At 45.8% G+C, this 26,836-nt stretch overlaps 1 protein-coding gene across 5 annotated transcripts in view; it reads right to left on the reverse strand.

Annotated features, from left to right (window-relative positions):
- Positions 1-6,613: 6,613 nt before the first annotated feature.
- AKAP13 (A-kinase anchoring protein 13) overlaps positions 6,614-26,836 on the reverse strand; it is a 212,700-nt gene continuing 192,477 nt past the window's right edge. For 4 of the 5 annotated variants that reach the window (XM_026074447.1, XM_026074429.1, XM_026074418.1 and 1 more), the window contains exons 23-39: positions 25,802-25,914; positions 24,636-24,782; positions 23,760-24,010; positions 23,002-23,127; positions 22,778-22,895; positions 22,000-22,248; positions 19,571-19,647; positions 18,119-18,300; positions 17,952-18,034; positions 17,419-17,598; positions 16,698-16,862; positions 14,542-14,612; positions 14,054-14,098; positions 12,762-12,812; positions 11,862-12,311; positions 9,673-9,985; positions 6,614-8,775 (exon numbers count right to left, since the gene is read on the reverse strand). In XM_026074447.1, the coding sequence (XP_025930232.1) occupies positions 8,726-8,775; positions 9,673-9,985; positions 11,862-12,311; positions 12,762-12,812; positions 14,054-14,098; positions 14,542-14,612; positions 16,698-16,862; positions 17,419-17,598; positions 17,952-18,034; positions 18,119-18,300; positions 19,571-19,647; positions 22,000-22,248; positions 22,778-22,895; positions 23,002-23,127; positions 23,760-24,010; positions 24,636-24,782; positions 25,802-25,914 (2,671 nt within the window). In that variant the 3' untranslated portion in view covers positions 6,614-8,725. The remainder of the gene's footprint in view (positions 8,776-9,672; positions 9,986-11,861; positions 12,312-12,761; positions 12,813-14,053; positions 14,099-14,541; positions 14,613-16,697; positions 16,863-17,418; positions 17,599-17,951; positions 18,035-18,118; positions 18,301-19,570; positions 19,648-21,999; positions 22,249-22,777; positions 22,896-23,001; positions 23,128-23,759; positions 24,011-24,635; positions 24,783-25,801; positions 25,915-26,836) is intronic. The other variant, XM_026074438.1, reaches the window with a different exon arrangement.

Genomic DNA, 26,836 nt, shown 5'->3' on the forward strand with positions numbered 1-26,836 from the left:
CATCTCAGGGAACAGTGCCAGAAGTCACATTCGTTACCGCTCCTTTTTATTGCACCTTGTCCCGTGTTCATTACGTAGTCACACCTGTAACCAGGAGTCAGCCTGGGTATCAACAAGCCTTCACGCGCATCCAGATCCCAGTATTACTTAATCTAGCATGTGTAGACGAAATCTTTAAAAAGTCAAGGCAATGCATCTCACGTATCAGTTGCTAGTGTCAAACAGTATTTTCCCCTTAATTTGAACATGCTCCAACCCTAAACAAATCAACACATTGCAGCATTATCATCCTTCCAACTAATTAACAAAGCCCAGGTGTCCTCTACGGTAACTCATCCCTTTACTGGTCACCTTGTGTTTGAACACAAGGCATCTAACACTAAACTAATTAGGATTTGGCCTTTTCTTCTCCCATTAGTTTAACAAAAACTACAAGAAAGAAAATCCTGTCTGAAGCCCCTGCCCAATGCACACCTGCTTCCTCCCCTGTGGTTCTCACCGTGGGGCCAGCTCCAGGATTTGAACTCAGCAAGGGCAGGAAAGAGGAAATGCAGATAAGGCAAAAGTAAAAGGTGTCACTAAACCCTCTTTTAGAAGAAGCTGTCCCACACTTATCCATGCTCTTCTTAGAGGCTGATTAAATGCAAGGACCCTCTATGAGCCCTTTTGATTGAAAGTGCTAGTGAAAATCCAGTCATGTCCAGGTGACCTGCCATGTGGCCAAGCTGAGATCTGCTGGGCTTTTGTTTCACCTCTGACTGCTAAGGAGAAGCCAGGGTTAGGCAAACCCAGTTGGACCTGGTATGCTCAGAAACATAACACTCCTGCTAGGGGATCCTCTAAAATAATTGAGCCATGTGGCTTGAAGAGAACATCCATTTCATCATCTTAGCCATACCAAAACAGCTCAGAGCATTAATCGTGGATGAAATTGCGAAAGACTGTGCTTGGTTATTCATATTGCCACATGCAGATAGCCAGGAAAGGTGGGACCTTCCTTTTCTTCCTGCGCAAAGGCAATTTGCATTGCATGGCCCAGGCTTCCCTCTGGCCTGCGGCAACAGGAGTGATTTGCTTTGCGCCCTGCAGGACAAGCAAAGCTCAGGCTGCTCCAGAGCCGAGCGCTCTGCTCGCTCTGCACCCTGGCCCTTCGCCTGCGGGACTGTGCGCGATTCAGCAAGAATTTTGTTTCCTGCTACATGTAATTTGCAATCAGTAAATACCCTCTTCCTCCTCCCATGATGGCCGCTCCTCGCATTGCAGCTGGGAAACTTGCTTCTGCCCGGCCCTGCCAGCAGCACCAGCAGCTCGTGTTCCCAGCGGTGGAGAATCCATTGTTTCCCTACAACAGTGTGAAGCCTTGGGATCATCCCAGGCCCTGCGGTGAAGGGGGCCCTCGCCCCCATGGGAGCGTGGCGAGGTTTCCTGGTGTCAGCCCCGCCGCGGGCTGCAAGCCGTGCTGCTGTCGAACATCCAATTTGCAGAGCGCAGAGGGGCCCAGAGGAAAAAGTGCTCTTTGAATGCCGAATGCGGGTGCCGTCATTTCAGAGCAAGCTTTTGTTTGCTTTGGTAAATAGGTGAGCTGGGACTGCAGATAAAACGAGGATTAGCGGACAGCGTTAGAGATAAACAAACGCTTTCATCTCCTGTCATCGCCCATCTCTGAGCAAGCGCTTCGTCGCAGTGGGTAGGTTTGCGTGCAGGGACGCGATGCAGCTGCTTAAAACGGCGCACGCGGCACAGACACGAAGGGGGAAATAGGTGTTGCGGTGTACTAGTGGCTTAAGGGGCAAAGCGGGTGGGTTGGCATTTCCTAATGCCTCTAAGAAATAACCCAACGCCACCAAGCCACGTTCGTGCCAACAGCCTCAAGGCTTTGATCAGAGCTCTGCTTCTCCTCAAGCGTCCCCTCTCCTTCCTGATCTCACCACTGAAGGTGAGTAAAATAATAGATCTAAATTAAGCACTTTGTCTGCTTCAGAAGCCATACGCAGAGCAAAGCAGCCGTGGACGAGGGTCTCGCTGCTGCTCCGCTGGGCAGAAAGGCTGCTGAAGCCCCTTGCACAACTAATGGCGCGTAGGGGCGGCCGGATACGGATAAAAGAAAATGACGGAGGAGAAATTTGAAGTGTCGTGCCCCACCGCGCGGGCTCATCACAGCTCGGTGATCAGCGTGCTACCGGCTCGTGCACCCGGAACGAACTATACTTTGGCACTGGGCTTTTGGCACCCTCTTCTGCCTGGACTGATGCCTGCAAGCACTGGGAACAAAAAGTACCTTCTCCTCCCCAGGGGACAGCAGTGACCTTAACGCCGGCTAGAACATGTCTGTGGGGCCTCCTCCTTCCTGGGGAAGTGGAAATGTGCAAAGCTGCTGCATCGGGGATGCAAAGACCTCTCCTCCTCTCCCCACGTCCACCCCACCACGAGACCTCGCGCTGCTCTCTGCCAAAACGTGCACGTGACAAAGCATCCTGCGAGCTGAGTCGGCTCGGTTTTGACTCAAGCGTCTAGAAATTTTGGCAGGTTACAGAAACTATAGGCCAGAAGATTGCATACTGCAGCCACCGGACTGCCGTTTATCTCAACGTTCAAAGCCTGCTTTGGAGCCGAAGTGGCTGAGATAACGGCTCTGACACTTCCTCTTCTTGCAAAAAGATGAAAAGCCCCGTGTGGGGGGGAAAAAAAAAGTTAAATATCATTATGGCCATACGCCCTTTAGCAAAATGTAAATCCTTTAAGAGAATGAAAATAAGGAGCCTGAGAGGTGCACACCGGAATCCAGATGATAAAAGTAACGCAAACATTCAGTCACAGGTAGGGTTGCAGCTATTCATTCATGCAGCAAAGTCAACAGCAGAAATACCAAAGCGCTGGAAATAAATCAGACAGAAAATTCAGACTTAAAATCAAATTTATTTAGAGGAAAAATGACTTTACAAGAGGTTGATGCTGATAACTAAAAAAGGAAGATAAATAAAAGCTTGTTACAAAACCTAATGGTTTCTGGCAAGTTACAGAAAAACTGAAGAATTTTACAGTCAATAACCTGCTCACTTTTTACATAATTACAAATTAACATACAGCAATTAGGTTTTACCCTCTTTTTTTAAAAAATTCTTTTTTCAACTTTTAATTTTTTAAACTTTTTTCCTTTTTTTTTTAATGGGTTCAGCATGAAAAATGCAAAGCATTTTTTTTTTTTTTTAAGAAACAAACCAAAAGCAGAGGTATATCAGGTTATTATAATACACCTCCTCAATGTTCTGGGAATTACTCAAGTGCATTCCGTATTAGTACAAAATAAACACCAGGCTAAACTTTAACCATAGGCGAACTGAACTGGACATAGATTTTCTGAGTCAGTGTTTAATATCGATAAAGAAAAAAGTAAAATACTTAAGAGCACGGCAATGGTTGATACCTATAGACGGTTTAAATACATACAAAGCTCATAGCTGTATGCAAAGCAGTGAACGTCATCCTGGTCCCCCCTCCCCCCAAGCGATGGAAGCAGAATATATTTGGGCGAAGCATCAATGTCGGTGAGACGCGGGTGGAAAGAAAGGGCCGAGAGCCCTTAAAACGCGCGTGGGCAGGGAGCTAGTGTTACGCTTCCCATCACCCAAGAGCATGAGGTGTAGGAGACGGACCCAGTTCAGCTTGCCTATCTTTAAAGCTTAGCTCCATCGCCGGATCAAGAACGAACCATCGACCGCTGCCCCTTCCGACAAACGAAGCAAGAGCTACGAGTGCTAGGGGAGGTTTATGTAAAAGGGTGCCTTAAATTACGCTAAATTCCCAAACCTGGCCAGCAGGCAGAAAAATTTCCAGGGTTCTGGTTAACAAGGAATGTTTGGTTGGATTTAAGCAGGTACTTTCCTGTGCCCCCTGCCCAGTCCTCCACAGGCATCCTGGACAGCTTCCTTGCGACTTTGGCACCTGATGAACCTCTCCGACTCGGTGGCATTTGCAAGGACTGGATTTGGGTACTGGTGCAGCAGGAGCTTCAAGGTATTTCTAGCACCGCAAGGGAGGTGCCAAGATTATCCGGCTCCACAGACACTAGCGCCTGGGAAGGGCAGGACAGATCTGCTCAAACTCATGGCATTACTGTGCTTCTCTGCGGTGGTCAAGCTTCAAGAGGGAAAAAAACAGGCCACGCGCCATGGGAGCAAGTGCTCCCGCCCCAGAGACGGCACCCGGGAGGTCTCTGAACGGCTTGTACAGTAAATAACCTAGCTCACAGGAAGGGCCTCACTGCACTGCACTTGGTTGCATCCCCCCCGCAACGTCTCCTCTGCTCTTTCTCCAAAGCAGGAGGAGCTGGAGGGAGGACGGCGGCCGGGAACGCTTCCCTACGCGCAGCAGTGCCTCGGTTCCCATGTGCGGGAGGCGATGCTGATGCCAGCCTGGGTTTTCCCAGCAGGACGACCACTTTTGCCCTTTGGGTGTGAGGTGGGACAGCTCCAGGGAGATGCACACAGAAGGAGTAAGTGATGACCAAACACCCCATAGGGAAAAGGCTGGTGGCTCACCCTGTCTGCAGTGGGACTGTCATACTCACACCCACACTGGTCTAAAACTAAGAGAAAAAGCTTGTCCCTTCCTCCCCTTCTCCCCCAGGCCAGGCAAAGCCAAACCAAAGCCAGGTTTCCCAGTGGCATACCCCTCCTTTCAGCTCGGATTGTGCGGGGGACGCAGAGGGGGAAGCAGTTAGAAACCTGATTGTCTCCACGTAAGCAAAATGCAAAGGGACAAGGACCAATTCCATTTAAAGTGCTTTATGGCATCAAACTGACATAAAGTTACATGTTGAGATGATCGCTTCATTGGAAAGAGCCTGAGACCAACCCCACCCAACTCCTTCGTGTCTCAAACCGTTTGCTAGAGCTACTCTCTGCTCCCTGGGGTATCCTGACGCCCTCAGCTAATACTGACCACTTCTGTACCTCATCCGAGACTGCGCCCTCACTACACTGTTCACTGAAACCCCTTCTGTCGGGTAGGGACGAAGACCGGGCAAAGCAAAAGCCCATGAGAGGAAAGTCTGATTTTCCCCTCTGTGAAACAGTAGCAAAAAAAGCTCTTAGGGCCCTTGCACGGTCCTCTCCTCCCCTCAATACGGACTTTTCACAGACATTTTTGAACCTACCTGTCCTGTGTACCAGGAACCCAGGGCAAAAGGGGGTGATTTGGATACTCTGAATGGGATCAGGGGACTGGCCATGGGAACCAGACAAGGTGTCAGGCTGGGCTGAGGAAATAACATGTTTTCCAGAGGTGCAAAATGGGTGCCAAGCATGCAACTGAAGCAAACACCATCTTAAGGCCAGGAAAAGAAAAGGCTTTGGTGCTGTGAAACTGGGGCTGTTCTCTAGCAGACAACCCTAGGCAATCTGCAGGGATCAGACTGGGACTCCAACTCCAGGAACCAATGCCAAGCCTTTCCAAAGAAAACTGGAGACGCACAAAAAAAAAAAAAAAGGCTAGAAAAATAAAAACAAGCCTGCACCTTCCTAAAGGTGAAAGGAGAAGGAAGCAGTGTGGGAGTCTCATTCAAATGGGGGAGCCTCATTCAAACACAAAGCGAATCATACAGTAATGTACATCCCCCAGGGATGACGGATGTCTGCCCATCAGAATTTAAGACAAAAACAACTTTGATATGCAATATTTCTGGTTGGTGTATTTTTGATTCAAACCATGGGGACCATGGGAGATCACTCAGCAAATGGATTTTTTGCTTAGGGCACTGAATGCTCTTTTTTATTTACACAGGTCAGAAGAGAGAGTCAAGCCAGTGGAAGACCCTACTGCTCTGGGTCACGTCTCCCTTTTGATGCCCTTCTCAGAGCCATGGGACATTCCTCTGTTTCACAAATTCAGGATGTACTGGGACTGGAGAAAAGACAGTGGGATGAAAAGAAAAGCTCGTACTGGCAAAGGCTATTACAGACTCAGAGGAGCCTTCCAAAATATCAGGGAACTGATCTCTGTTTATACATCAGTAAATGAGCCATGCACTGATTTGGAAACCAAAAATTTCAGCTTGGCACATTCATTTTCGCAGATGTACAAATAGCAGGGCAGAAGTTACTTTGTTAAATCAGTGTTTTTCTTATTAAAAAGATAACACCACAACATCAGCACATGCCTCCTTCAGCTCCTTTCAAGTTCAGGAGAAGACTTGCCTGGATCTCCCTGGACGATCAGACCCTCACCTCACGGGAATATGCTCTGTGTTTGGCTTTCCCTTTGCCTCCAAGAGGTATGAGAAAACCTAAACAAAGTAGTTAAACAAAGAAACTAACTGATAGCAGGAGTCTTGTCTGAAGTCACCACTTCTCTTTCCAAATTTTTTTGGCCCCAAAATGCTGTGCCTTAAAGAAAGCTCTCAGCTGAAATTCTGTTAACTCTGGGAATTGCAGAGACTGCTAAGCAGCACTGCCCAAACCCTATTTTTGTAGGAACCAGAGAGATAAGAGCATTTGGTTACCAATCTCTTGGTAAAAAAAAAAAAAAAAAAAAAAAAAAAAAAAAACCCTAAACCAACCCCCATAACCCCCCAAACAAAGGCAAAGTAAAACTAAAAAAATAAAACCAAGTAAACACTTTTTTAAAAAAGAACTCTTTCAAATAAACAGAAAGATAAATATTTTTGCAAGCCCTGCTTGCAACTAAGAACAAGCACCAAATAATATTAAAAAAAAAGCAAAATAAAAATAAATCTCAAACCTCTTTGCTTTCTTCCTTTTTTTGAGTCTTAATAGTTTAGAGAGCTTCAAAAGCAGGTGGGCTTTTCAGGACTCCCGCGCTGATCAAGGCAGACCAATTTAAGTACCCACCTCACTGCCAATGCTGCCGCTACTTCTTAGCGCTGAACTCTGAAAACTGCTGCATGGGACTAGCTTGTGAGAAGTTAAAGAGCAAATTGAAATCAAATGATAGTGCAAGAAAAAAAGTGTGTTTTTTCTTTTTTTTTTTTTTTAAGAAAAACTGGGAGGAAAGGAAATGCACTTGACAGCTTCAAACTGTTTGAGCAAACCCTTGAGCTATTTGAAGCTGATAGCGTCTCATAACCATTTACAAATCCGCTGCGGCAAATCCCCTGAGAGGGTGTGGAAGAACAAAAACTTTGGAAAAAATTTGGCTTGCTGCGTGCCTCTTCCCCCGTTGAATGCATCCCCCTATTCAACAGCTGCATAAACACGTCGCATCCCGAGCGCCGTTCGGGAGCCTGCCCGCTCCGCGGACGGCAGCGTGGAGGTGCACAGACACTGCTCACCAGAGCCCGCGCAGCGATGGACACGGACCTAGCGCGCTGGGACTCTGGACCTGTCACACGGTGCTTTGTCCGTAAGAATAGATTTTCTCCCCAGTAATGGTTCCTAAGTGCACAGTGTTGTACAGGCGTAGGAACTAGGAGCTGCCTCTCCTGAGGTCACTCTGCTCGCAGCGCTCAGTCCTTTGATCTGTGATGTCCTTACCGAAGTGCTTGGAAATTGCTCTTGGGTCCTTTCGGGTTAGTAAAAAGCTAGAGAAGCTGACAAAATCCAGAGGAACATAAGTCCAGTCATAACGTAAAAAGCGGGGGAAGGAAAAATACAGATAACAGAAGAAAGATCCCTAAAAGTGTATTTTCGGCCATTTCTCCAGTAAGTCATCAGGTTTGTATGAAGAGATGTCAGATGCAAATGGAGAAATATATCCTGGCAAAAAAAAGTCTTTACTTAGGGAGTAATGGGAAGGAATGAGCTGGAGCCCACAGAGATTGCTCAGAAAAGGCTGTTTTGAGCTGTTCCCCCTTGAACACTGTTCAGGCTCCCTGGGGTTGCTTCACACAAGCTTAGTGAACTTCTCTTTTCTGCATCATTTTAAACACACCCAAAGACATTCTGCTTGATTTTGGAAACAGTTTAACATTTAATTCCTCTGCCCCACTGAAATCTTTTGGAAATACTTTCTATTTCACGTTTCTCCTGAATTTAATGTTTTTCCTGAATTTTTATTTTTTACACTGTTACTGCTTCCTGGTGTAAGGTACCTTTCTGAATTGAAACATGCCACATCCCACGAGCCACAAAAGGGGCGTGCAAGTCAATGGAGTTACAATCTGAGTAGTAAGGGCAAGATATTTAATATCTACGCGCTCCCTGAAAGTCATCAGGTATCATCTATCCCCACTGGCCGAGCTAAGCTTGGCTGTACAGACTGTAAGCATATCCCAGGGGATACATAGATACATATATGTATATATACAGTATATCTATATATGCCAGTGTGTACGCACCATTTGCAGAATCCTAATCTTTTGCTAAATGCTTGGTTTTGGTTATGTTCCCCAGAAAAGGGGAATTTGAAGGCACAGACCCCTTAAGGCTATGTTCTCTCATCCCAACCGATTTAAGTGAAGGTTTGCACAGAAAGGCGGTACTATCTGCAGTGTAGTCAGACTCTGCAGTGAGAATTCATGCAAAACCAAAGGAGAGAGGCCTTTTCCGACCACTTACAGACCTTTACAACATGTTTTATTTAAAATCCCCGGGTAGCTTGTCTGATGTAGGCACCAGAAGCGCGCTGCGGAGCGGGCAGGGAGATGTCCACTGTACCAAAGCTGAGTGAGACTGATGGGTAGAGGAAGAGCCGTGGGCTTTGGCCCCGGGGGGATCTGGCCGCAGCGTGGTGGAGGCGAAGAGTACTCCTGCAGACCCGGCGCCAGCGCTCAGCAAAAGATCTCCTCACCCTCTGGTGGTGCTTCTGACGAGTGAGAATCTGGGGAGGGAAATGGGGTGGGAATCACTATGGGAATAATGGGCAGAGAAGGACCCTGTACTCCAGGAAGCCCCACTGTCCGCCCACCCCACCAGGTGCCTTAAAAGATTGCCGGTTCCCTGACGAGTTTTAATGAAATTACATCTCATAATTGCCGAACCTTCCTGTGCACTGAACACGCAAGTTGGGAAATAGCAAACCAGCAGAGGGTTGACAGGTGTTAGGCCGTCATCTGAGGGCACGAGATCAAATTTCTTGGGGGTCACAGGTCTGAGGTGCCCAACTGCACATGGTGCTACAAAACCACCACAGAAAATCACCGCCTGGTTTCCTCGCTCAGATTAGGAGACAAGATACTGCCGCAGTGGGGAAAGGCGAGGCAACTAGAAGGGCCACGAGTATTGAACATAAATGGGAATGCACTGCCAGAGCACCCAGCAGTGCTGGAGGGGACAGGCAGGAGCATCCCAACTAGAGCTTTGAAAGCAGATGTATTGAAGCAGGGAATTTTCCTCCTCAAAGCAAAGTAAGCTGAAAAACACAGGCAGAATGCGGTCTGTGAAGCTGCTCAGGACAGGCCAGGAAAGGCAAGGAGCGGGGAGCACTGCGTGTTCTCGAGACACCTCCCGGGGCTGCAAAACAGGCTCCTGCAGCAGCCACAGCCCACAGGAGAGACATGGCTCCTCAGATAACCCTCTGCTTACTTTCGCAAAGGATGATACAGAGAAGATTGCTTTAAGCTAGAAACTCCACCTTGTCACGTCTGATTTTCTCCATCCCTCAGTGTTACCACCCCCGCTCAAGGCTAGATTTCATTGCCTCCCCAAATTTGCTGACTGGAGGGAAAAGCCAGCTCACTGACCCTGAAAACCATCTACAATCTCCTCTGACACTCACCAGATGGTTGGGAGCGATGTCCTTTGCCCTTCTTCTTCTTTTCTTTTTTCTCCTTTGGTTTGGCTAAACTGAAGAGGCGGGTAGGCATCTGGGGCTGTCCTTCAGCCGCCTTGTTAGTCTGGTTTGTTGTGCTAAGCAAATGGAAAGTGCTTTTCTCTTTGTGTGTCCTTGAAAGACTATTCCTTTTGGGGGAGACAGACAGTTCTGCATCAAAGTGCCCCTGTTTGAGAAGGGAAGGGCTCTTCTGCTTGGAGGAATCCTCGGTGCTGGGCAGGGAGGGGACTCTTGCAAGTTTGTCATGTAGATTTGAAACCTATAAAAGAAAAAGAAGTGTTTTACAGGGGCATGAAAGGGGCTAGTAGGGAACCTGGATAGGAAGATGTTTCCTAGAACGCTGACAGAGATGGAGCTTGCTATTCTCAACACCTAGCCCCATTCACCACCTAAGAAATGGTCCTCTGTCCAGGCAAAGCAACGCGAGAAGCAGCCCCCTCTCTTCAAGACAAAAAGACCAGGCATAAAAAGAATAACACTCCAACGTCTTTTGCTCCTACATGTACTACGCTATGTATCAACAAGCCGAGGGCAAGTATTCTGTACGATCTCAATACTGGGACTCAGCCTGCATCGTGCACGCATACAGACGGTGGCAGAAGGCCAAGGAGCAGTGTGTCTCTCCAGGAAGGGAACGCAGCACCCAGGCTCGGGGAGCCATGTGTCAAAGGAAGCCTTCCCAAGCAAAAGATGAAAGCGAAACATTTTCCTGTTTTTTCTAATGTCTGTCTCAGGATGTAATCGAGCTCTCATGTATTCAAAGGGAAGATCAAAACATCAGCTCAACAGAGCCTCACCAAACCCGCTATTAAGAGCTCTGAAACATCAGTAAGGTATCTGCCTCCAAAAGTTGCTTCCTTTTCTTGATCTACCAGGTTTTATGGTTATTTTACCTCTCAGCCTTTCCCACAGCATCCATGTCCCTAATATGTATGTATATGCTTGATGCTGAAACAGCTTTGTTGTACAACTGGACAATTTCTGGCTTGGTCAGTAACGGGGGGTGGTAGGAAGCAAGTACCCTTCTGATTATTTGCTACTCAGAGTTCACTGCTGAGCTCCACAGTTAGTCCATTCTGGCACCCCAAATCATTTCTGTTCCACGGTCCAACATTTACAAGCTAATTTTGCTACAGCTCAAAGCAAATTACATTCAGAATTAGTGAGTTATAAACAAACAAATGATCAACAACAGACTTAAAGTTCAAATTCAGCCCAAGTTTTGCAAACTGAGGCATGTTCTCCTCAGCCAGACTGCTGCACTGTAACAGAAAATAAACCCCAACTTGCTAAAAAATGCACAGTACAGAACAAGATCTGTGCACAAGCTTTTCTTTCTGCTCTGGGCAGCCAGACACCAAAAGCCTCTTGCACCAGAGCAAGTGACCTTTGCTTGCTGAGCCATGTCTAGGTGGCAGACATCCAGACTCTTTAGGACAGGGGCAATGTCCATCTCTCTGCTAGGTATCAAGAATGCTTCTGGAGGCTGGCATAAGCATGAACTGCAAACAACAAGGCTTACCTCTGTGGTTATCAGTCCTTTATTTATAGGAGCTTGCAAGTGGTTTCTGTGACAGTAGAAGGGTGCAAGTAACCAGCAGTGCTTGCACTGTTTCTGAGAATAAATTCTCATTTGCCTAATTGCACCGCAGAGCTGAAGCCTTGTGGGGTGAGGGCCATCATGAAATGCAATACACACCTCCCTGGATTTTCTAGTGTGCTTTCCACGATCCAGCCACCTCCGTTCTGCCATTTGCCTACAAATGGCACCGAAAAGCGGGCAGAACGCAAATGACCTTACAGGCAAGGCCTCCCGCAGAGACAAGGTGTTACAACCGCACATTTCCCCGGGAACTGCCAAAGAGCCTGAGCACACATTATATCAAGGCCCTGCACGTGAGGGGCAGTACCTCGGCCACTCTTCAGGTGCAACAAATGCAGCACTGAATATCACATACAAAAAAAAAAAGAGCCAGTTTTAAAACTCAGGCCCTGTGTTTCTGGATCCAGACTTGAGTCCACCTATTTCTGCCCCACTGCAGCCAGCCCAGCAGCCAGCCAAGCGCCTGGAGAGAGGCGGCAAGCTCTCAGCAGAGCACTGCTTTCCCAGCGGTGTGGCTGTTGGCAGCATTTACCTGGTTGTGGTCAGGCTCCAACCGCGTTTGAGGTAATCGCTCCATGTCTCTCTTGAGCTGCTCCTTTTCCCTCTCCAGCTGTTTCTGTGCTGTACGAAGTCTCTCCAAGTCGAGCTGGTAGGAAGCTTTCTTCACCTGCAGCTCGTCCCGCTCCCGTTCGAGATCCTGATGCCCCTTCTGGACCTGTTCCTCTCGCTGGGCCAGGTGGGCTTCCTGCATCGTCAGCTCCTTCTCCCGGGCTTCCCACTCCTTCTCTCGCCTCCGCTTCTCCTCCTGGTGCTGCGCCTGCTGCTTCTGCAGGTTGGCCAGCTCCTGGCGCTGCTTCTCCAGGTTGCGCTGCTTCTCCTGCTCTATCAAGGAGTTCGGCCGGGAGAGGCTTCGGGTCAGCGCTCTCTCGCTCAGAGCCAGCTTCTGATCCTCGATGAAGGTGTCCTGCTGCAGCACCACAGCCTGAGAAGGGAGGGAGGGAGGGAGGGAGAAATCACTGCAGCCCTGTCCACAGAAAGCAGCTCCAGCCCTGGGCAGCTCATGGGGACGCAGTGCACAATCACTTCGTCCTCTGGTGTACCATAGCCCAACACTGCCGGTTTACTGCTGGGCAATCGGAGGATGCAGTCGTGGCAGGTTTTCTGGCACAGACTAGGTCTCACAATCTCCCCCACCGGCTTCCCAAATTCAGGCTAGCTCTGATCTGTCAGCTGGTCGCTTAGGCAGCAGCTAATTCCTACCGCTCTGCCAGGACATTGCACTCCAGCCTGCTGCAGGCTGTTCAGGCACATGAGGACAGAAAAGGTGAGCGGGCAGGAGGGATGGGGGTGAAGCGTGAGTCACCGTTACCAGCCGAGGGGATGTGCAGTTTGGGCAAATGACATGCAAAAGCTGAACAAATGGCTAGCCTACCTGCAAAGCACTGAGCAGCTTATGGAGGTTGGTAATGCTTTGGAGAACCTGCTGCAAGGAAACAAAAGCGTTGCTATTAGACCTCACTTGGGTGCCAGGACACCAGTAAAGCACTCTCCTTTCCAACTAGGACCCCATGGATAAGTCTTACGAGCCAGAGCGTTGAAGGCTGTGGCCATCCTTCCACCCCGACTCCCCCCTTTCTTACGTTTCACCTGCAACAACTGCATCACCCCCTGCCGCACAAGCTGGCCACAATACTTCCCTTAGACACCTCTCAGAGGTGCCTAGCATTATTTTCCTCACTTTTCTAGCAATCAGTGCAGCAAGCTGTCACTTATCAACCTGTCTGCAGCCCCTGGAGCTCACAGACTGCCATGGGAAGGAAACGTGTGCAGCAGCACAGACCTCGCGGGAACTCGCGGGGTGTCTCCTTGAACCGTTTCCTGCAGCATCAACTTGCTCATGAATAAACAGAGCAACTGGGATGAAATCTAAGAGGTCATTTCAAGTTTTCAGGGAAACAACTTCCAGGAGTAAAAAAGGAGAAATCTTAAAATGAACCTGTACTGCTTGCTCCCTTCTACATCAGACCACCCATACAACCCCCACTGTCGTACATGAAAACTGTGGCAGCAAAAAAGAATACGACAGACATACAAATTCAGCAGGTGTATTCACAGAGACTCTCTGAAAACACAGGTGAATGCTAACACATCGTGCATTGACACAGTGCCAAGAGCAAGCTACTCCGGGGTGATACTCTATTCCTAAACATACTTTTAGCCCAGCTACAAATTTTCTGAATCCTGTCTATCCTACAATTACTTTTTAGACCAAAACAAAAACCTACCCCAAATCAACCAACAAAACCAGCGTTATTTGCAAGAGTTGCGTGATAGCTAGTATTAAGAGAATGACTTCTCATTCTGCCGTTAATGCTAATTGGGAGTTATGCCCCAATTCACTGCACCTGCAACATACAATTAAACTCCCTCTATCTGCAGATGCACAATAAATACAGTCCTGCACATCCTAGCAGTAATTAACCCTTGATGCCCATAATCAGCACATATCATCCTGCTGGCAAGCAGATGACAGTCAGCCAATTCACTCTCTGAACATCCAAGGTTAAACAAATAAATGACACCGTGGGTGCAGTTTAATGTATTTAAAGGTCTGCATGCACTTCAGCATATGAAATATATTTTCTCCTACGTTAACACCTATTGAGACAAATTCAATTGGCACTTAAATGAAGGAAACGCTTGCACAACAGAATCAGTTCTTACCTCGTTATTCCTTTTCAGCATGAACATAAGATTAGCATTTCCACCCTGTGAAAAGATCGCATAGTTTTAATATGAGGACAAATGAGAAATCACACCAAATGTGTTTTGAAGGACTAATGACAGGCACATTAAAACCCTCCCATTTTCCATTCTGGGAGAACTCATGTATGTTTTTTAGGCAAGTAAAAATCATATAAAATCAAATGTTAATTAGGGATCGTTTTGTAGTGATATGATGAATTGATGCACAGCAAGAATGCATGCAAGGTTGTATTTGACCTTGACATTTCAATAATGATGCATAATTAAACACGTGTTTTAGTTGATCTGCAGACAGATGGCAGATAACCTGTGCCACAAAGGAATATTACTCATTTGACGTGGTTTTCAAGTGAGGATTTTAGCTACAGCAAAGTGGTTTTGACTACACACTTCCAATTTTATTTCATTTTTAACTTGTTGTGGTACATCTAATCGTAAAGAAATACCTTCTTTAAAATGCTGTCTGATTCTGTTCTCCGAAGGTCCTGAGCATCGTCGCCTTCATCCTTCTCTCCACCTAAAGGAAGGAGCCAGCATTGACAATGGTTATTTAACATTTTAAGCCATAGATGAACTTGCTATTGTCTGAGAAATTTAATACAGGAAACCGAGATGTTTTACAAAAGGTTCACAGATCTCTTGACGTTTGAACTAAGTGCATCTGCTTCCTGTGTGTACAGAACATGCCAGCACACCAGAAAAGGTGGATGTGAACTCAGATTAGGACTGACTTTGGTTTCAGACAACGTGCTGATAAGTTTCAGCACTCTCCTATTAGCTCTGCCTAACCCCCAAACCAGTTTCTACTCCAGAAGAGTATTTGCTGAGAGGACATGAGGCTGATTAAGAACAGATGGAGAGCAATAACATCATCGTATCAGGGTATATTACTGCAGGTAAAGTTTCAGTGCTCTCTGTCTAAATGGGATTTACAGCTGTGTCAGATGCTGGGTCAGATACTGCCGTGCAACTTTTTGCTAACAATTTCTCCACAGCCTCAGTCATTAGAAACCTGCATCTTCAGGAGGACACTGGACTTCTCTTCCTAATTTCCCCCTGGATGGCTCATATCAGTGCTCCCAAGCAGGACTGAATTGACCTGCAGGGCTAAACGGGTTGTAGCCCATGCCCCGATCAGCGCAGCCTGCTCCCGTGGCAGGGAAGCAGCCGCACAGCTCTTCAGTCCCCCATTTCTTGCCCAGCCGTGTGCACCCTGCCGGACAAGAGGCCCACGGGGCAAAACCCCCGCTTGCTCTGGTAACACCCCTACTGCTTCTCTTTTAATGACGAATAACGTAGCATACACCTGTATCTGCAGCAGCGTGAAGGACACCACAGCTAGTCCAAAGGCCCTCTGCTCCCCTTTCCCGCAGACAGGCTTCGCTACGAAAGGCTCCGTCCTCCTCACAGAGCTTCGCTCCTGGGCCTCTCTGCTGGAGGAAAATGCCTCCCTGCCGCTTTGCTGGGGCGCAGAACGGAGCGGGGGAAGGTTATGAGCCTTGCCCAAGGCTGCACAGCGTGTGAACACAAGAACTGGAGATGAAGGTGGGTTTCCCACGTCCTGCTCTACGGCTGAAGAAACAGGCCCTGCATTCCTTCCCCCCAAATCTCCCAAGACCCTGTTACTACTGAATAACAATCTAACTCAAAAGAGGCTATTTCTACAGTGTAGGGGGCGAGCTAGGCTACGAGCAGCCTGAGGTTGTCCCATTTATCACTGCAAGAGAGAGAGGCACTGCTGCAGACAAACCCCTCCAGCTCTCAGTGTGAATGTATTTGTCATTACCATGACAAGGCCTGTTGGGAGCTTTGCAGCTTTCCAATGGCCGAGGAAATCTCTACATGCTTCTCATGTCTGACTGTCTGGAGCTAACGCTGCGGAAGGTCAGAGAGGGGCCCAGCGATCCCAAAGCTGGGAGACAGACACTAGCACAGCACAGCTGACAGTATCGGGAGCGTAAGCGAGAGCACAGAGCAAGGAATTCAGGGACAGGGAAGTTTCTGATGAAAAAGCAAAGAAAGAGAGCACTGGGAAGCATCCAGCTAGACATCTGAGACAAGTATTCACTCATTTTTGGGGGGGAGACTTAATTGCAGGAGTAACGTGCAGTTGTATGTGGGACGCAAATACACAGGGAGCACAGGGATGGGGGAAGGCGCTTGATTCAGCAATATGCTTGTACGTCTGCAAATGGTTGAGCACCAGAGACCAGCACTCCTCCTGCTGGGAGGTAACTGGAAACTGGAAAACAGAGCTGGAGATACTGCAGCAGGAAGAACATCATGAAGAAACTGATCTGTAAGGAAGCCAAATGAGTTCCCGTGGCACGTGCGTAAAGGAGGAGGATGATTTAGAGCACAGAGAGAGAAGAGAGTCAGGAGTTCAGGTGTTTAATCCTCGCATAGCTATGGGTTTTCAATAACCATCATTCCCCCTGTACATACATTCATTTTCTCATCCGGTGTTTGATCTCTCTACTATTACGGGAGGGGAGCTGGGAAATCAGAATTCACCAGCTGCTGGAGTCCTTCTGAAGCAAGAGGCCACAATGACATTATGTATTATTAACAAATGCTGATATGCACAAATTTAACTACTCACCCTTGGAGGCGTTCATCTGATGACTGTCAAATCCTCCAAAAGTTTCTGCCCGTCTAGGGAGAGAGACGGGGCCAACTCCTCCTTCTTGTTCGATGGTGGCGCTGCTGACCTGCTGCCCAAGGGCACTGCCTAGGCTCCTGCTCACCAGACCTTGCAGCAGTTCAACTGGTAGGATAAAAAGCAACAATCTCTCTCTTAGAGATGATCTCAGGCTTTCTGAGCCGTTTTCTTCCCAATTGAGCTCAGGCCAGAAATTCACACACTTTTCAACACTATGAATTATTAGTTCTGTGACAATGATAGGAACAGCGCATGTTCCCCCCTGTAAGAACTCAGTCTGTCTGGGCATAAACTCCAACACCTGGAGTTCTGCACTGGCTTACACCTCCCTCCCTTTTGCCAGACAACCCTGGTGTGCTCTGTCTACAGCATTTAATAATTTTTACCCTCTCCAGAAATCACACTGGAAAGTTGCCCAAGTTTTCATCTGCCAACCATCTAACAACCATCAGTATCTGCTTCCTTTTCCGATCCTCATGACCTGTCCCTGACACAATACTCACAACTGTGAGTAGCAACATCTATCTATGCTCTATGCTGTTATTCATTCATTCATTAAGAGGTGACTCCCCCTGAAAAACACATGCTTGAGAGCTGACGGATTCACTGCGAGTTGGACATGTGGGTCAGTGTAATTAACGTGCGACCCAGGCTTGCTCACCTTCATTTATTGCACTTTTCATAATGGCCTCTCCTTTTGGTGCCTCCTCTGTGTTGGCTCTGAACAGCACTCTGGAGCCTGGCAGGTCCTCTTGCACAGAGCAGTCTGCCATGTCCCTGAAGATCTTCTCCTTTTCCTCCAGCAAGGTGAGGATCTGCTTATCCTTCTGTTGAAGTTGTTCTGTGGGGATGAACAGAAAAAAGGAGATGAAGACAGAAAATAAAAGCTTCGGCAAAGAAACGAAGCAATTCTTGAGATACTGGCCCCATCTAGTGGAACACGATGATACAGCCCTGCCCTGAACACCACCATTCAGCAACAGCATTCAGCAAACTCGGAAACAAGGATGCAAACACAGAGAGGGGCAAACAAGGACTTCAGTTATTTGCTGGATGCAGGATTCTCACTCCCATGAAAGACTCATAGTTCAACCAGGCACACAGAAAAGGTCACAAACCCCATCACTACAGTTCCTGAAAATTTTTCAAAAAATGCCCCCCAGCTCTGTTCTCCTGTCCCAGGCAGGTGTTTACCTTTCAATTCTCTCACTTTTGTGTCCGACACTCTCTTTTCCAACTCAGACTCACTAGGGACTCCTTCATCTTCGTCTTTATCCCTGGACAAGAGAGACATGTCTCAGTTACTACCATAATATGACCATGTGCAACAGCTGCCCTGCAAGAACAGCTTGGTAGCTTACATGGTGTTTATTGTGTCTTGAATGATCTGTATCCAGCTGCTACGCTCTTCTTTGGAGCTGGCATGGACTTCCACCATTTCGGGATCTTTGGCACCCATGCTGATCAGGAACAAACCCTTCTCTTCATGAGCCACTTCTCGTACAATCAGCTTCTTCAGAGAGATCACAGTGGATTTCTGGTCCTTCAGATGGAAAGATGGGTGAGGAGGGCAAAAAGTACCAGAGTTTTCAGATATAAACTAGCATTCAAAAGGTCCCAATGCCAATACAGTTACCTTTCTCAGATTGTAAACATTTCCTGAAGCTATTGGCTAATTAAAAAATATAGCATTTTAAGAACAGGGGTTTGTCTTCCTCTATCAGTCCTGTAGGAAAAGCCATTTCACCTTCTTCCATCGCAACAAAAAATTAATTTAAAATTGGCTTTGTGATTTTGCAAGCTCTGCTGTATTTTGCTCTGTCTCCAGCAGACCTTTTATCTCACCTCCTCCTGCCCACACTCTCTACTTTATCATTAATATCACAGCTCCTTAAACTTAGCGAAGCTTGCTAGTGCCTGCTTCACACACATTATCTTGGAAAACGCTCCCTAGGATGGAATGATATCTTATTTTCAAATCCCACAAAAGCTCTACTGTTCTCAGAAGCTTATAACTGACTCCCACGACGGACAAGATTTTGAGGGAAGACGATGTACGCTGTGTGCTATGGTCCCTGTGTAATCAACCCGCTAAGGCGAAAGCTCCCCCTGTGTAGGGCACCGAGTTTGTGCAGACCATTGAGGGAGCTGCAATAACAGACCACTGCTTTCAAAACATTGTTCAAAGGGCGGAAAGAACACAAAGAACAGAAAGTCTAAACCATGCCCGCAAGGTACAACCCCAGCAGATGCAATTAGGTACTAGATTGTCCCTAGCGGGTCAGTGTGCTGAGCCCTTTTATGAGGCCTGCCTTCAAAAGCTAATGCTTTCAGTTTCGTGCATTACAAATATATTCCTCTGACATGAATCTGCAAGCTGTTCTGATGAATTTACTGCAGTGGCAGGCTTTTTTTCCCCCTTAGCAGTTCACAGCGTATTAGGACATTTTCTTCTGCTAAGATTCGTTTTTACAATGTTCACATTATCCCATTACCTGGCCCCCCCAACCACTGCTTCAATTTGCACAAACTGAAAAGGAGTAAGTGTATCAAGTGACAGGCATATTTTCAAGGCCAGTTATTAGCTGTGCCAAGGCCCTGCAGAAATCACTGAGGGGAGGTGGGGAATGAAGACATGTTTTCCAATAGAAAAGAATGGAGTCTGCTCAGGAAACAAAAATGTTAGAAGCAACAAAAACCTAAATGCCAAGAAAACTAAGTTGTTTAGCAGGCAATGGCTGACTTCACTGCAGGACACACATCAAGGATCTCTCAAATAGAAAAGGAAGGAAAAGAATATGCTGAAGCCTTACCAGTGAGGCAAAGACATACTTCTGGTCCTTCTCCTGAAGGAACACGAGCATGTCAGAGAGGAGAACAGCCTGGACTTCTGCAAAAGAAAAAGAATACCAGATGGTGTAACCATGCTACCCACTCCTAAACAGCTTTAGCTTTTCATAACACCAATGTCCTAGCTGTTGGGGAACATTAGGGCTGTTTTTGCAAATCATAGAAGTGGGACCAGTCTTCTGTGCTGTTTGGTTTCCTCGTTGGCAGGAGCAGTAGCTCCCGCAGCAGCAATAGGAACAGCTCATGGAAAGGCAGTGTCAGATTACTCTGAAGCAACTTCTTTGTGCTATGGAGGACTGCACCTGAGAAACCTGCAGGACTCCGACCTCGTCTGTCTAAGCTGCAATGCTCCTCTCCAGCCACAAGCTGTCTGACAGTTATGGCAAGACAGAAGAGCGAAAGCTAGAGACACTTACTGAACATAACCACTGTTTTCTCAAACAATTAATATTTTGGTCCTCGAGCAAGAGATCTGCACAGGAAGTCTTGGGTTTTACGGTTCTCTTGAGTGGTTTGCGGAGCGCAAATTATCATGCAATAACAGCATTTGTCAGCTGTAATTTCTTTCCCAGGATATACTGACTTAAGGAACCACCACTAATTCCGCTCACAGACAAATACAACTCTTGCTAAATCCAAGGGGAGTCAATGGAGTCTGCGTGAGATACAGGACTTGGCTTTCTTTCATAGGAGAAGAAAGCACAATATGGAGTGAACATAAAATTTTAAATCAGCCTACAGACTTTTCCCAAAACACACATACAGACTTCCAAGTCTTCTCATGCTATATCAAAACAAGGTTGCACAGTAACTACCAAGTATAGTGCCCCACCTTCATCCCTCAGTACAAAGAGGTTTTTGTAATATACTTGGGAAATCTTGCGACAGAGATGAAGCAAACCGAAAAGTTAAACCATCCCATGGGTAATTCCCTCCATTCTGTTTTGGCAGGACATAAACCATCTGAGATAAAAGAACTAATAAACTTTTATCAAAGCTGTAAAATGAACTAAAAGCTGTTTGGAGGCTTGTAGAGGTCTGTATTTGATTCCAGTCCCCCCTGTCGTTGTATTTTCCGTGCACTGTGCAAGAGGGGAAATGCTAAAATCCTCTAAGGAAAGCTCTTCCCATGTTTCTCTTTGCAACATTTCAAATCCCACAAAAGTGTGTCTGAACCGGCTACTCTCCTACTGGACTCTCCAGCTTGTTTGCAGGACCTGTTTTTGCTGGGAGCTTACACTACAGACCGAGGTAAGGGGGGCTGCTTAGAAATGCAAATGCAGCCTGTACTTATCACAGAATTTCGCAACAGCAGCACGACTTGCTCCATCCACCATCTAAAGTCAATAGCATTCTTGGGAGCCTAGAAAACATCTGTGAACTTCCTATTTCCAAAACCTCATAATAAATATTATCCTATCCAGAATTTAGTATATCGTTGTCTCATTGCACAGCATAACACCAAACAGCTACCAGACTCCATTCATCCCCAAGTACGATGGTTTAAACAGCCGATGCTGGAAGTGAGAGGAAAAAAAGCCCAGTCTTTCTGTCAAGTCTGAAACATGAAACAGAGCATCGTCTGCTCTTAGCACTACCGTGGTCCTAGCTTAAGGTCTCCTTGGGAGATTTAGTGCTTAATTCAGTAGAGAACATCAGTTCGATGCTTTGCTCAGTAGAGCAAGGCACTTCAGAAAATTTATTTCCATTAGATAACAAACAAAAAGCAATTCAAAAGATCCAGTAACTAATAATACACATGAAACCAAGTTTGAGGAAGCTGCAGGGATACCAGAGCCTCCCCATCCTCCTCACTTCCCCCCTGAGTACAGTGTCAGTTTGCCTCAGCAGCTCAAGAAGTCTGAGAGTAATAAATGTCCGGGACACCGCTCTGGAGTAGTCGGTGGGAGAGGGGATGTCACACTGAGCCTGGACAGCACTACTGCAGACCTTTAGAGCAAAGGAAATGCAGCGCTGCTTGTGGGCAGAGACACTGGGAACTTGAGGTTTGGTTTCAGCCTCAGCGCGTGCTTCCTGGAATCATTGCGCATGCGTATTTAGGCGCAGAGACATGACTCAACGCTCTGTGCAACTGTAGTCTCGTAATGTTCTCATGGCCCAAAGGATCCACTGATGATTAGATTCCTCAGCTGACACACTAAGACCTCGTTCCCTTGTGAGCCTTCAGCAAGCAGCCAGTCATAGGGTGAATAAACAGCTATCACCTCAGAAACAGCCCAAGGTAGCAGAAATGCTAGGATGGGAACCGAGTGCAAAGCAGGTGGAAAGCTACTGTCAAAATCTCTCAAAGCAGAAGAATAAATAACTGCTGGAGATGGCAAGTCTGAGGAGGATTCCTACCCCCAACGATCACAAGGCAAGATATTCTTACCTTTCAACCGGCCAGCTGCATTTTTCAGTGAAACAGGCCCATCTCGGATGAGCTTCCGATGCCGCAAGTCCTCTTTTGCAAACATCTGGCCGCTCTTCATCCTCATGATGGACTTGCTATCTGTCCGGGTGTAGATCTCATCAAGACGCATTTTCTTTTCGTAATTGCTGACTTTGCTGTTGACTGCAGCAATCACATCTTTAACAAGGTTTAATGACCGAGTCAAGTCTTCATGTTCCACTTCATTTTCTTTGAACAGAAACAGAAACACCTCCATATCACTTTGTCCTTGTGTGGATTCTAACTCGCCACTTCTACTCCCTTCCCTCCTTCCTTTCCTCCATCCCAAATTCCTGTATTATAACTTCTTAATACTTTCCTGAGACAGATTACATTTTCCCCCCTTAAGGAGAATTTCACAAGCCCTTCCAGATATATGGTTGAGGTTGAGGGCTATTCCAATACACTCTGCATGCAGACAGTATATATGAAATGCATAAATTGACCACATATTTCAGCCATTACCCAAAAAACCAGGCTGAGAGATTTCCGAGTCTAAGACTGTTGCTCCATAATTATCTAGGGATATACTTATGTCAGCTAAATCAAGGAAGCCAAATAACTAATCCTGAAAGGAGACACGAAACCCAGTTATTTAATTATAGTAGTAAAAGACAGTAATGACAATTCTAAGAAAATCTGCTTCAGTTGAAAAGGATCCAGGAAACTTACACTGTATGAACAAATACGTGCTTCGGAAAGAGGCACTGGTCCCTACCTTTGGTGTACTGCAGTATCCTTTGCAACAAGACTGGGTACTTTGTGATCCTCTGTGTTACCAACAAGATACATTCAGGAATCCCAAGACGTCTCACCACTGAGCTGCTCATTTTTTTCTAAGGAGCAAAGAAGAAAATTTCAATTCTGGTGAGGGAAATGCTCACCAGAGTGCAGAGAGGACATAATTTTTGCATCATCTGTGAATCTTCTATCAGGTCCTACCTTGACAAATGCCTGAAACCGCTTGTCCTTTGAGTACAGATCTTTGAAGTTATTTACAGCCTCATTGTGATGCCCGCAGAACTTCCCGTATGTCTTCTTCATTCGCTCGGCACTCTCACCGGAGAACTGCAAGGTGTAAGACACAGAGATCTATTGAGATCTTGGCACAATATCCCATCATTGCCTGTCAGTCTCTCAAAAGAACTTTATGAGACCAGACTAGTCCAAAACATGCTAAACTAAGCAACTCATCTCTAGAATTTAAAGAGTTGAGTTTGGGACTTCACTGCATTCACACTGAATTAACACAGAGTCTAGGATTCCATCTCAGAGGGCTTAAAAGTCCCCCAAAACGTCAAGATGGACAAAAGGAGTAAAGGAGAAAATATAGGTGTGGAAAAGTAGAACCACCCATGCATAGTTATACAGCAGGTCAGTAACTCAGTCAAGAAACAGGACTTGTGCACCTATAGCTGTTGGCTACTGGCCTACCCTGCAGGTTATGGTCAAACTGTTCTGCACTACCATGGAACATGTCTCTCCCCCACAATATAAACACAACAAATTGTCATCATTATACCTTGTCCTGAAAGAGCTCAAAGTGCTTAAAAAAGCAGAGGCAGATATGTGGAGAGCAAAGGCGCAATCAGCTGTGATTATCTAATAAGTATAAACAGGAAAAAAGGAGGAGCAAGAACTTCAGAGCGCTTGGTTTCCAGCTATGCTCTCAGAAAAGGCAATCATTTTCCAGAGCTCACCTGATACACCAGGATGTCACCTATCCTCTTGATAACAAAGTTCTTCTCACTTTTGTCTGCCAAGGACTCCCTCTTCCTTTCCAGGATCCGCTGGAAGAAGTGACTGTGGATGTGCAGCAAGTTTTCCAGGCAGGGGAAGATCTTATCCACTACATGTTGATCATACTGCAGCTCCTTTACCATCCCTGCGCTGTATACATCATTCATGATCTTCAGGGTGCGGACATGGTGCATTTCTGTCTGCATTAGCTCTGTATAGGATGAGGAAAAGGTCAAAAACATGCTCATTGTAGAGGACTTGGACGTACAGTACAAGGAAAAGCTGTCATTAGAAAGCTCTGCCATGCAAGCTTCTCTAGAGTGGCTTCCAAAAATTTAATGATGTCAGGTATTCAGACATCATTTAATAGCTTTACCTTTGGAAGAAATATGGGGGACAGAGGAGGCCAGGAACAAAGAGCTTCTGACACTGCTGCTAAGGTCTGAACCTTTCTCACTGTTATCTCAACACCACACTTCCAACCTCAACATAGTTCATTTTTGTTGTAATACAGGATGGCTCTTGTATCAGGAAGGAGAAGACACTGATACAATTAGCTAGCTGCTCTACTGTAATGGGGTTTAAATGTCCTAAGCAGACAAGGGAAGAAAGGAAATTTCTTTTTTTTTTTTTTTTTGATGGCTTCTGCATAGAAAGGCAGAAAGACAAAGCCTTCACAGAAAATTAATATTCTAAGAATTTCAGGAACAAAACTTTGGCTTCTGAGAAATCAAAGTAAATGTTCCCATTCATTGGCATAGAACTTCCCAAATATATAGAAGTACATAAGAAGTTATCCAAAATCAGTGAAAAATTAAAACGCAGGTATGTCTCACCATAAATTACATCTTGCCGTTTGACAATATCTTTCTTCTGTTGTCGTAAGAACTTGCTGTCCACTACTTGGCTCCAGGATTCTGCCTCCAGCTGCTTTGAATCTAGTTCCAAGTCTCCCATCAGCTGTCCTTCATTCATGTCTGCACCTTAACAAAGCAACGCAAGCGTTATGAAGATGCAGGTAACTTGTCCTGTTTGAGATTCCTGCCTATTCAACAGGTTCGGGTGTTCTTTGTTATGCCACCAGCATCACACACATTCTCCTTTCCCAACACAGAAATGATTATATGGAATTATACCAAGTAAGGACTATGCTACAAAAAACACTTTTAAAGGTTTTTTGGTCATTGCACAAAAGTAATTCACAATTTTCATATAGACCAAATTTTAACTCAGATAAAAAAACAATGAATCATTAATCTGTGATGTAACGGCACAGTAATCAACACTCAGTTTGCCCTCCTTCATTTATATCAGTAAATGGAGAGAACTCAGAGCTACGTGAAGTCTGTATTTTCAAGATTAGAAAGGCTGAATTAATGCAAGTGGAGCTGAACGCTACATATATTACATACATAGATACATATATAAGAAAGATTGTTCATTTGTGCAGAAACTGGGAAATCTTCTGTCACCACCAGCATGTACTTGCTTAGCTCTTTTCAGGTACATACTGTAAAAATACTGATTATATCCTGGAAAACTTCATGAATAAAAAATGATTACAGTTGAGAAATGAATTTAACTGAATTAACTGACATAACTTTTGAGAGCAGAAAACTAAACAATACCCTTTCTCGCTCCCTGATATGGGGGAAAAACCTACCAGCACAAGAAAAGCAAAAAGGTGCAAAATACGTAGCTGAAATGAATGGGCCAGAAGAACAGAATGAAGGAGGAAATGTTTGTCCCTGAGCTAAATTCCAAGTAATGCAACAGTAATTGAAACCTTCCATATGTTTTCCCACAATTCAACAAGCTAGAGAAACTACTGTGTGGGGCCTTGTTTTAGTTTATCACACTAATACTCTTATATTAAAGTCATTACACTTTAATTGTCCATTAAAAAGAAAAACTCGTGTTGAAATATCAAAATGGATTTTCTATTTTTGAAAAGCAGCATTGAGACCTTCCTGTTGTTATACATGCCACGGGGATCTCTTACCCTCATCAATTAGTGACTCCATGGATTCATTCACCCGGCTGATTTTATGTAAAGAGTCTGTAGACTGCGACAGGAATTTCCAAGTGTGTATTAAGCTGTCATCATTGCCAACTCTGTAGACAAATGGAAACACAGAATGTAGTTCAGGACATCAAAACCCAGTCAATAACCTTTTCAAGAATACAGAAAAAATGTCATTTTAAATGCAAACGGAAAGCCAAAGTAAGCGTTGCCTAGGAACGCACAGAAATGTACTTCTACTGTTTTCTAACAACTACACAACAGGACTAACAAGCCATAAGATCTAAACTTCCGAGTGATGGTGCTTCCTCCATAAAGAATCACAGCTAAGATTTTATGGTCTGGACAACTCCTTTTCATTACTTTCCATTTTTATACTGTTACTTTCCTTCCTCATTTGGTTGGGTTAGGCAGGGACCAAAATGCAATATGGAAGGCTGTCCAAGATTCTTTCTCACTAGCTCTGAGCAGGATTAGAAAAATGAACTGAAACAAATTTCACCAGGAAACCCACAATACCCAGGGTATGTCAATGAATCAGAACACCCCAGTCAATGCTCTTGTCCCATAAGATAAAGAGTTAACTGTATGTAAAATTGCTCAGTATTCAGGTAGTGTAGGAACCATAAGTTACCATGGTTTTTTGTAATCAATTATGTATAATGCATTCCTAAAGCATCATGCAAATCTCCAACTCTGTGCATCCACCCTATCATTATGGACACAAAAGTTAATACAAGACTGAAGTTGTAAATGTGTGCTCACACAGTACCAAGTCCACGATAAGAATTTCTTCCTGGAGCTCAGAGCATCTCTGTGAAGCTGCTGTGCATGTAACAAGGCCAGCTCAGATGCCTCTGAAGTCACGCCACGGCTAAACTAACCCAGAAAACCTGATTGTGCATAACAGCTGATGGTACCATAAATAACATGGGTATTTCGGATTTTGTGATCCTCTTTCCTACCTTTAACACAGATCATACTGTACAAACCTATTTTTAATGAGATCTGATT

Source organism: Apteryx rowi, unplaced genomic scaffold, assembly GCF_003343035.1.
Source record: "Apteryx rowi isolate R43461 unplaced genomic scaffold, aptRow1 scaffold_11, whole genome shotgun sequence".
NCBI classification, from domain to species: domain Eukaryota; kingdom Metazoa; phylum Chordata; class Aves; order Apterygiformes; family Apterygidae; genus Apteryx; species Apteryx rowi.